General features: G+C 34.7%; 2 protein-coding genes across 3 annotated transcripts; one reads left to right on the forward strand and one right to left on the reverse strand.

Annotated features, from left to right (window-relative positions):
• Window positions 1-911: 911 nt before the first annotated feature.
• Window positions 912-2,841, reverse strand: LOC109076902 (cytadherence high molecular weight protein 1-like). The gene is made up of 4 exons (XM_019092566.2): window positions 2,717-2,841; window positions 2,365-2,423; window positions 1,409-1,945; window positions 912-1,200 (listed from the first exon to the last, which is right to left on the reverse strand). The coding sequence occupies exons 2-4, from the start codon at window positions 2,399-2,401 to the stop codon at window positions 1,133-1,135; spliced, it is 642 nt and encodes a 213-aa protein (XP_018948111.2). The 5' UTR covers window positions 2,402-2,423; window positions 2,717-2,841; the 3' UTR covers window positions 912-1,132.
• A 748-nt stretch (window positions 2,842-3,589) lies between these two features.
• On the forward strand, window positions 3,590-9,430 carry LOC109076899 (junctional adhesion molecule 2A-like). Of its 2 annotated transcripts, none has more exons than XM_042764048.1 (10): window positions 3,590-4,069; window positions 5,708-5,773; window positions 5,877-5,987; window positions 6,410-6,559; window positions 6,713-6,900; window positions 7,108-7,216; window positions 8,004-8,120; window positions 8,224-8,248; window positions 8,349-8,376; window positions 8,488-9,430. In XM_042764048.1, the coding sequence occupies exons 1-10, from the start codon at window positions 4,018-4,020 to the stop codon at window positions 8,524-8,526; spliced, it is 885 nt and encodes a 294-aa protein (XP_042619982.1). In that variant the 5' UTR covers window positions 3,590-4,017; the 3' UTR covers window positions 8,527-9,430. The 2 variants fall into 2 exon arrangements, with proteins under 2 accessions (XP_042619982.1, XP_042619981.1); XM_042764047.1 differs by having other exon boundaries at window positions 3,604-4,069; window positions 8,346-8,376.
• The last annotated feature ends 1,449 nt before the right edge of the window (window positions 9,431-10,879 follow it).

Below are 10,879 nucleotides of genomic sequence, written 5' to 3' on the forward strand. Positions count from 1 at the left end.
TTCTTTCAAATCAAAGTGTAAATACCTACAGTCTATGGTAAATACATGTAGAAAACGTATCCTTGTGTCGCGGCTGACACAGAAGAGCATAAGCTGCTTGCGTTCAGCGGATATTCTCCAAAATAGCACTACGGTATTTTTTAAATATTTATTATACAACTGTTCAACCAGCCTAATGTGAAAATGCACATGAAAATGTGATCATGCACATATCTGTACCATCTGAAACAAATACAAAAACTTTACTGGTTTAAGATGAAATTTAGGTGGAATATTTGGTTTATTACACATGCACTTATTTGGTGAATTTAACAATTCTTGTTTCTATAGTCTTGAGTCCAGGAATCAGAATACATGAGCAGTGTATATTCTTATTTCACAATTCTTTTTATTTTTATTACTGTTTTAAATGTAAAAGTCTGTTTGGTGATGCTAGTGGCACAAAAATGATACACTTTACCTTTAAAACCTCTTGTACTAAAGTTCATTTGTAACATTATGACTGTCCCAGGGTCCACCGCTGGCTTCACAACAAACGTGTGTGTCACACCAAGTGGCTCTTTCTTTATCCCATAGATGATGCATAGAAACACAGGAACCCAGGCATTCTTGGCCAGATGATGGGATGGAAAACGGCCTCCATGGTAGGCTCATGGTGATGATAGCTATTAGCATACCAGCACCTGGCTAAAGCCTTTGTGAAGCTTTAGTTAAAAAAGCTCTGCAAGGATTTAACACTGAGTGACCTTTCAGTTAACAGCTAAATGATTACTATTGGAATGAAAATTACAGTCATAGATACAGTGATAAAATATAACAAAAACACTTTTATGACAATAAGATTCACTTTTATTTAATATGATTTTACAGCTTTATTTAAACATACAGTAGAAGTGTTCTAGCTAGTAAACAAATTGCTTAAAACTAAATGAATCAGTTGTGGTTTATTAAAAATTTTATTATTATTATTTTTTTATAAACAATGCAAGACAAATTTAATAAAAACATGGGTTGATTACTGAATGACCCTTATAGATTTTTATTTTAAAAGCAATAATAATAATAATGATTATTATTTATTATTTTTTCATAAAAGTCACTGTATAGCAGGTTAGGTTAACCTTCTGGCTGTCTAAACTGGACAGGAACAGATGAATGGTTTGGGTATTGTGCATGGTACATCCCTGAACGCCAGATCATCTGAAAATAGACAAAGCTTTGTAAAAACTAGTAAAGACAGATCATGAAAAGAGGAAAGCATCTCTATAAAAGGAAAACAGAGAATACAATATAGGTGAAGGAGTTAGAGGATTTATAAACTTTTCTTTTGGATCTGTGCAATGAATGCAACTTTTTATTGACTTTTTATATAGATTTTTGTTAACTGTTGTTCAGTAGCAACACTTACTCCATGTCTCCACACAGTTCTCCATCCCGCCAGCATTATTGGCTCTTTCTCTCCCAGGTTCCATTTGTATTTCTGGATCTTCAACCACTATATACTCAGCCTCAAGTGTAGGCTCCTCCTTTGCTGCATTTTCTTCTTTTTCATCTTCCACCTCTATATTAGTTTCATACTCTAACAGTTGTACAGATTCCTCCACAGGTACGATGTTTCTGTTAATCTGAATGGCAATTATTTCTGGCTCAGTCTCTAGTTCTGTCTCTGGCATCTCTTCAGACAGGTAATCTGCCTCTAGAATAGGCTCCTCCAACATCACTTGTGTCTCTTCTGGTACTCTGTGTTCCTCTGTTGTCTCTGGCTCCAGCAGCACTGAATCAGGCTCCAACATACTTGAATCTGCAACAGCTTCATGCTGCATCAGAGGACCTTGCTCTGCTTCTGTGTGCTCTGCTGTTGGTTCTTTTTCATCCGCTGGCACCTTCACCGCTTGATCAGGAAGTTTCTCATCCTGAACTGGTGGACTGGCAGAAGCTACAGAAGCTAGTAGTGATCAGAAAGTAATAATGTTAAACAATCTAGAGATTAAATATAATTATTTACCACTTTTAATATTTTATTTAACATTTAGCTGGTAAGATATTCTAACCTTTCACCAATAATAACTACTTCAAAAAAGAAGAAGATACTTTGTTGAAGATGCATAGTTAAAATATGTAGTTTAAAGTGTTAGTATATTCCCAAGTTTTAAAAAATAAGGGTGCACTATTGTTTTATTCCACACTCAAAAGAGCAAGGTTTTACATAAGCAAATAAAAAGTGAAAGCATTTATACCAGTGTTTACAGAAAGCTGCATTAAGTGCATGGACAAGGGTATAAAAAATAGGACACCATGTTAAATATTAAACTAACACAGTTAATATTAACCGTATGTTTGAACGATATGTAACACAGATCATACCTGTTATGGCAAGAACCAGGAAGAGTAATTTTCTCATCTTGTCAAAAATCTGTTGCTTTCTGCAAAGAGATGATTTAATAATAAAACCAACATAAATAAATTAATCAATTATTTTAGTTTTCACTTAATGAAGTTTTTATTGACTGTAATTCATAAAAACCCTCTTCATTTAAGAAGGGACTGGGCTACACTGAAAGAAAATGTTATTTAAATTTAATAAAAGTTAGTTATGTTAAAATATTATTTAATATCACTGAATCAGATTATCAAGATTATAAAAAAAAGAAGAGAAAAAAAGAAAGACAAAAGATTTAATTTTTCATTAATATGTACAGTAGATGGTTATACTCACCATGTGTTGATCTTGTTGGTCTGTACTGGCCTGCGTTTCTCTCAGTGCTGTGAGATTTAATCAGTGCTTCTTATAAAAACCTTTAGGACAGTTTTATGCCCTTTGTCTTATCTTCACATACTTTGACCATTCTCTGTAGATCCTATCTTCTTGCTCACCACAAATAGTTGATTGTGTACGAAGCCTGCACTCTATTGGTATAAAACCCAAGGCTAGGCAATTTAGTAATCACAGCCAGGACACGTCCAGGACAAAGAGAACATAATTGTGCATTCTCTCTGTATAGGCCTACTACTTGTCAAAATCTTGAACACACAGGCTCTTTATTTTTCACTACTGTTGCATTTTCCCATACTAATAACAGCAGAGTGGAGTGTGTCTGTGTGTGTGAGCACAGGCTTGTATGGCTAACATCATGTGTGGATTTGACAACAGCACAGCAACTGACACTGTGGACAGGTGTTATATGCAATGGGTATATCAAAATGCCATGTTATACGGAGGAAAGGAATACTGTGGGTAAAGCAGCTGTCAAAAGTTTCATACCCACAAGCCTCACAGTCACTGTGAGGTCTCAAAAGTATAACGCACGAACAATGCATCCCTGTTCATATGAAACCAAATCCCATAGAAGAAAAGCTGTAAAACTACATATTATCTCTCTAATGTTATCTTAATTGCAAAGATATATTCTTCAGAATTATGACAGACAAATTGCATGACTTCAGCACTTTTACAATTAATTTACCACTTCAAACTGTTTTTCATCCCTTTTTTTCCAGTCTGAATGTTTTCCTGCATCTTAAGAACTTGGTCTGACCCTTTTTAGAGTTTGATTTAGTTGTTGCAACCCATTATAAGTTGATGCAATCATTAAATTATACCTTTGACTTGAATTAAAAACAATACATTTTAACTTAGACAAAATATTTAAAAGTGCATAGCAGAAAAGTAGCCTACTGTGAAGTTATCCACCATTGTCATAAAAAGAAAATATAATTATAGAAAAACGTGTGAAAGAAAAGTGTGTTTTTAATAGGAAAGGAAATGCATATTTATTTATGTTTTACAGGGGGGAAAAGTGTCTACCACGCGTACCTACAAAAATACTATGATAAGAAACCATTTTATCTTATACAAACGTCGCTCATATGCAGATCGTCGACACATGTCTCACAGCATTTGCGCCGTGCTCGCTTAGCGTCCTGACGAGAGCGCGCAAACCATCTTGAAGACCTTTCGAAGAGCAAGAAGCACATCAGACTCACCACGCGCTCCTGCTCCAGCCGGACAATCTGAAGATGAGCACAGCACTCATACTAACCTTCCCCGCTCTGCTCATGCTGCTCTACAGTAAGTCTATTGATGTTGCTGGGATCTCTCATTATCTGACGCTCTTAAGTTCGTTGTCTGTGTTCTGGACATTTTAAAAGAAATACATTTCTTACTATGGGAAACTCTGAGGGCTGAGTTGGAAAATACAGTTCATAACTTTCATTAATAATTTGTATATTTAGGCCTATTTGTTAAAAAATACTTATTTTTTTATTTTATTTTATTTCTACTCGATTAAATTATTTTTAAAGTGCCTTGTAATTAGAATTGGCTATAACAATGAGAAAATGGCATAATGTTAAAAAGTTATTACAAATAATTATAAAAATAGTTTATGTTTTTATAGTTTTTAAAAATTGAATTAAATGTATTTTTTATTTTATTTGTCTATCGACATCAGCTTTGTGAATAGATTTGGTTCAAATTCAAAACTGTGTGTGTGTGTGTATGTGCTTTTTCAAAGACAGATGGATTCTTTGAGGCTCTGGATTGGGTGGGTGGGGGTCTTGTAAAACACTGTTTATACAAACTTCTCAAACAGCATCTGAACACATGAGATCCTGAAGGTGATAAAATGTCTGTAAAGAAGTTGTCCAGATCTGAACTTCACTCTGATGTGGCAGGGACCCTTTCATGTCACTGATGCCCCTTGCCTGACTCCTTGTGTATTGGTCATTATCATGGAGATTATGGTTACCCAGCCAGCATACCATGAGAAATTCTTTATCCCACCTAGTCTAGAGATCCAAATATCTGTTAACCACATAAAGTTTTGCAGATTATATCAAATGTCATTTTTTGTTATATAAGAATGTATATTAAAAATGATAAATATAGCTAAAATGTTGACTTTGACCAAACTGATTGGTTTTATTCTGATAACTTTCATGTTTCAGGCCACTAAGTGATAGATAGGGTTGTTAAATACCTTGTGGTGTGGGCTGTGATTGTAACCCCAGTCCTCTTCCAGCTGAAGAGGTTTTAAGTTACAGCAGCATAGTAGGTCTTTTGTATCTCTGGGTAATAGACCCTCTCCATGCAGCCTTTCTCTCTTTAGACTCATGAAAGTCAGAGCTTTTCTACTGTTAACACATCCAGTGGACTATAGAAAAGTACTTACACAGTTAAAGGAAAGTGTTTTCCCTCACTTTCCCCAGAAGTGCATGTTTTTCAGTGTGTGAGGAGGTTATCAGGCTTGGTTTGGACTGCCACCCCCCACTACACACAGCCAGACTGTGTCAGAACATCCATCCATTACTTAAATTCCTACACATCCCTGTTCCTGGCACCACCAGAGCGGGGAGTGAGTGTTAGTGAGGTTTCACATTTATGGAGAAACTCAAATTTATTCATCCTGAAATCTGTTTACTGTATTCTTCCTATTTACCTAAGGGGCATAATATATAGGATAAAAATCTAACACATTCTAGAGTAATCAGTGTCATTTAAACAGATATTCTGGGTTAAGTTGAGGCTATGTGCCAGGATTTCAGTTTGTCCTGAACAAAAACCCTATGGGGCAAACACATAACGATTCCCCCATAGCCTTTCATTGAAAGCTGAATTTTTGTCTGCTATTATAAAAATACTGTAGGTGGGACTTTTTTGCCGTGTTACAACCTTTACATTTTAATTTGTATGTTCCCTCTCCTACAGTTCCTAGCTCAGATCCTGTTACTGTGACGACAAGCAAAGCCAAAGTGGAGGTACATGAAAACACAAGTAAGATCATTAGTCTTCAAATAATCAGCTTGACATGTTTAGATATATAAAAGCTTTCAGACCATACTGATTTGACTCGTCTGTCTTCTATTCTTCGCAAAAGATGCTGTCCTGTCCTGTGAATTCAAGACAGAGAAAGAAACAAACCCACGTGTTGAATGGAAGAAGAGAGGCAAAGATGTTTCGTATGTTTATTTTGATGGAGATTTTACAGGTACTGTAGGTTGTTGTTTTGCCTTCTTTCATATTAATTGCAACCATAAACATGTCCCCCATCTCTCTCATTTGTATATTGCTTTAGAAATTATATAATTTTAAAGGGGAATTGTGTCATTAAAATGACTTTTGGCAGGAAATTACGTTCTATTTGGTGTGTCACATTAGTCAGAAAAGGTCATTTGTCAATAGCGTAACAATGTATAAAACACAGCTCGCACAAAAGTCACTTTAAAATCTAGCTGCATCAGGAAATCTTTTTGCCCTCACACAAAACTGCATGGATTTCTATTGAAATGACTGATTTGCCCACGAAAATTTAAATCTGATTGCACCTTAACATCTTTCAGTGAATATTTGTTTTGTGCTTTCATTACATCCATTTGTTCTTTAAACTGTTCTGACTTTTACTATTACCAGGTTCATTTAAGGGCCGTGCATCCATCGACGGGGCAACAATGACCCTCCGTGGTGTTACACAGAAAGACTCAGGAGTGTATCATTGCGAAGTCACAGCCCGCCATGACAAAATCAAGCTGGGGGAGGTCACCGTCACCCTCAATGTGCTTGGTGAGAATGAACATCTTTTTAATTATTCGATCTTGTAATCTTATTTTCATTATTTACATGTGTAGTTGCACCAACAATATTCATAACTCTCAGTCTTAAACACCACCTTTCTATCAGTGACCAATGTAATGCAACTCTGTCTTACATGGACAGTGGCACCACATGCGCCGTCATGTGAGGTCCCAGAAACAGTCATGAGAGGATTTTCTGCAGAGCTCCGCTGCAAAGACAAACTGAGCGTTCCCACTGCCACCTACAGCTGGTACAAAGACAACAAACCACTTCACACTAGCAGTCTCCCTGAAATCAACTACACCCTGGACCCCAAAACAGGGACTCTGGTTGGTGTAATGCTATTCGCTTTTTTTTCCCACTGACAAACTTGTATTTTGATAAAAATCTAGATAAAACTGGTTGAAAGTGTTAGCCTTTTCCCCCGATAGCTAACAAATGCTGCTTATGTTAGTTTGGCTTTTTTTTATGCACTAGCTCATGACATGTCAAGTATGATTTATATATACGGTTTCTTTTCCTTTGCCTTTGAGCAGAAGTTCAAGGCGGTGTCAAAATCTGATGAGGGTCAGTACCGATGTGAGGCCTCCAATGGGGTGGGGGCACCCAAAAGTTGTGCAGGTCGGCATATGAAGATAACTGAATGTAAGTTAAGTTCAGTTTGGTCATTTTAAAGGGTCAGAAAATCAGAGAAATCAGTTTTACTTGATATTTTGTAATACAGTAAAAGAGCTGAATGTAACATGAAAATGTAGGCATTTACAGTAAAGTCTTAAAGGTACAGTAGCAGAAAAACCCTCATGTTCTGTTGAGGGTGACTATACTGTTTGAGGACCAGGATAAAAATATTAATGGCAGTAATTAAGTAATTATTAAAGTTGCTCTGTTTTATCACAAAGTAGACTGGTACTTTTCAGAAATGCGACTGGTCTCTGCACTATTGTTCAAAGTATGTGGTCAGTTGGATTTTTTGGGAAAGAAATGAATACTTTTATAGTGCAAGGATGCAATGATCAAAAGTGAGAGTTGAGACATTAATGCATAAATGTACATAAATGCATCACTGTTTCCATAAAAAAAATATTAAGCAACACAGCTGTTTTCAACATTGATAATAATCAGAAATGTTTCTTGACACCAGTTATTTTAAAAGTTCCTGCTGTATTTTTGATTAAATAAATGCAGCCTTGATGAGTATAAGGAACTTATTAAAAAAAAAATAATAATAATGTTTCAACCCCGAACCTTTGAATGGTATTCTAGTAATATTGTTTCTGTTTTGGGATCATTTTGACCACAGCAGAAACACTGTTTTTTTTAGATACCAAACAAAATATGAGGGTTAACTCAAAAGGTCAGAGACTAAACCCTTGACTGACATCATAATTGGACCAAGTGTAAATGAATATCTGTTTGACATGCTCTGTTGCAGTCGAGCTGAATATGACAGTACTTATAGCAATAGAAGTGGGAGCGTTCCTGTTGCTCCTGTCCTGCTGTGTTGCCATCTGTCTGTGCTGCAGAAGAGGCTGCTGTTGTTGCTGCCGCAGTGAGTACCACTTTACTCAGACTAACACAATCTAAACAGGCTGTTTAACTTTGAAATATGTCTTGTTCTTATCTTCTAACACAAGTCTCGAATTTACCAACAGAGAATAAAGGAGAAACAAAACAAAGGTAAGTCTTATGCAGTATTTTAACCGCATTCTTACCTAGAAGAATAATACATTACAGACCTGTAGAAACAAAGCGGTTATTTCTTTACACTTTTCAGCAGAACAAATACCAGCTATAACCCTCCAGACGTAAGTTTCCTATTGATAACTCACTAGTCAAATAGTATAATACTGGCACTATAGATATTTATGATTATAATAATGGCTTGTCTTCATCTCATTGTTCATCTCTCTCCTCAGCCGAGACATTACAAACATACACAATCCTTTGTGCTATGAAGTGTGCACATACTGGACAGTGCTGTGCTAAAAATGAAGTGAATGAAAGTGACCTCAAAAACTAGAGAACCATATCTTACATCAAGTGCACTTGTACTGTATATCTCCATGTTTTGATGGCCTATAAGAGAAGAAAACACGCCCCCTGGTGTTGAGGTCCATCCACAACAGACCTACATTTTGGTTAATCTCTGCAGTTTCTTTTGTATTACTGTAAAAAGCTTTTTATTTTCCAATTTAAGAGTATTGAGAGCATTATGTAGTATTTTAATTGTCTCATATCTGTTTGATTTCTCACACCTAGGGTTTATAGATACTGTAAATGTTGCACTATTACATACTAGATTTGTCCTACTCAGGTTCAGGCAATGGTCGTCAAGCCACTGAGCAGAGGACCAATTTTTTTGTGATGGTCCACTTGATTTGAGCAGAAACAAGCTTGACTTGTCTCAGGATGTCTCTAAAGTCTTTAATCATCATACACTCAATGTTTAGTAGAAATTAGTCACAAGCACCTTTACTTGTTTCTAAACATTTCATTCAGAAGTAGGCTATCATTTGTTGTCTGATGAGGGGTATTTCTCAATGAGATGCAATTTGCTAAGAACTGACTTGCATTGATAGGGGACACACACACACACAAAAAAAGTCATTTCTGAAAATATCTTCTTTCACATGCTCCACATAAGCAACAAAGCTATAAAGGTATGGAACAAACATAAGGTTGTGTAAATGATGACAGAATTTTAATTCTAACATCTTCTAGACAAAGATCTGATATAATTTAACTATTTGTTTTAGCTGATGTGTGGCTCAAATGAATCAACAGTGTCTCCAAAAACTAGATGTTCTGGTCTTTTGTTACATTAACTGGAAATGTAAAATAAAGTAAATGCAAAATTCACACACTGCTGCCATATTTATTCCTCTCATATATTTTCAATGTTACATAATGCACAAATGAATTTTCCAAGTTAATGGTCACATTCAACAGTGTGAGACATTTCATTAAACACAATATCCATAATGCTGGAAACATGTACTTGTAGAGTCACAGCACTGTAACGTCCATCAGCAGGAATAAATCAAAGCACTCTTTAGAATAGAATAAAATGTGCTTTATTTGTTAAGTGTGCACAAACACTAAGAATGTGTTGTGGTTTCAAGGAGCTCTGGGGTATATACAGTACAGGTCAAAAGTTTGGAAACATTACTTTTTTTAATGTTTTTGAAAGAAGTTTCTTCTGCTCATCAAACCTGCATTTATTTGATCAGAAATACAGAAAAAAAATGTAATATTGTGATATATTACAATTTAAAATAATTGTTTTTAAATTTATTATACTTTAAATTATCATTTATTTCTGTGATGCAAAGCTGAATTTTTAGGATCATTATCACATGATCCTTTAGAAATCATTCTAATATGATGATTCATTATCAAAGTTGGAAACAGTTCTCCTGCTTAATATTTTTTCAGAACATGTGATACTTTTTTAGGATACTTTGATTAATAAAAATTAAAAAAAAAAAAAAAAAAAAAAGAAGAAGCTATGTTTTTAAAATATAAATATTTTGTAATAACAATATACACTACTGGTCAGTCATTTTTTTTTCTTTTTTTTTTTTTTAAATAAAATCAATACTTTTATTCAGCAAGGATGTGTTAAATTGATAAAAAGTGATAGTAAAAGAAAATATATTATTAGAATTTTTATTTTTTATTTTGAATAAATGCAGTTCTTTTTAACCTTTTATTCATCAAATATATTAGACAGCAGAACTGTTTCCAACACTCATAATAAATCAGAATATTAGAATGATTTCTAAATGATCATGTGATAGACTGGATGTTACATGTGACACTGAAGGCTGGAGTAATGATGCTGAAAATTCAGCTTTGCATCACAGGAATAATTTTTTTTTAAGTATATTCAAATAGAAAACTATTATTTTAAGTTGTAATAATATTTCACAATATTACTGTTTTTTCTGTATTTTTGATCAAATAAATGCAGGCTTGATGAGCAGAAGAGACTTCTTTCAAAAACATTAAAAATAGTAATGTTTCCAAACTTTTGACCTGTACTGTACATACACACACATATAACAAGATAATAAACATAAAAATACATATAAAAACACATACACATAGATTAAGTAAGATAAAGATATAAACGCATGTACATATGTATCCAGTAATGCGTCGATTTTCACATTTAAGACACTGTTAAAGTCACCACCTTTCGTTTTCTGGTGCTGGCTTTTTTTGGCACAAATAAACAAATAAATAACCGGATATTTTATGACACATAGTTACAAACTGCACAGAGCGGGGTTGTACATGTTGCTG

The sequence above is a fragment of the Cyprinus carpio genome, chromosome A9 (genome assembly GCF_018340385.1).
Source record: "Cyprinus carpio isolate SPL01 chromosome A9, ASM1834038v1, whole genome shotgun sequence".
In the NCBI taxonomy this organism is placed as follows: Eukaryota; Metazoa; Chordata; class Actinopteri; order Cypriniformes; family Cyprinidae; genus Cyprinus; species Cyprinus carpio.

Excerpts from the sequence above, each read along its gene's own strand:
- LOC109076902 (XM_019092566.2), bottom strand. The coding sequence starts at position 2,401 with ATGAGAAAATTACTCTTCCTGGTTCTTGCCATAACAG. Across the intron at positions 1,946-2,364 it reads CCTGGTTCTTGCCATAACAG|CTTCTGTAGCTTCTGCCAGT; the intron begins GTATGATCTGTG and ends GATCACTACTAG. Across the intron at positions 1,201-1,408 it reads GAACTGTGTGGAGACATGGA|ATGATCTGGCGTTCAGGGAT; the intron begins GTAAGTGTTGCT and ends GTCTATTTTCAG.
- LOC109076899 (XM_042764047.1), top strand. The coding sequence starts at position 4,018 with ATGAGCACAGCACTCATACTAACCTTCCCCGCTCTGCTCATGCTGCTC. Across the intron at positions 5,988-6,409 it reads TTTTGATGGAGATTTTACAG|GTTCATTTAAGGGCCGTGCA; the intron begins GTACTGTAGGTT and ends TACTATTACCAG. Across the intron at positions 6,560-6,712 it reads CGTCACCCTCAATGTGCTTG|TGGCACCACATGCGCCGTCA; the intron begins GTGAGAATGAAC and ends TTACATGGACAG.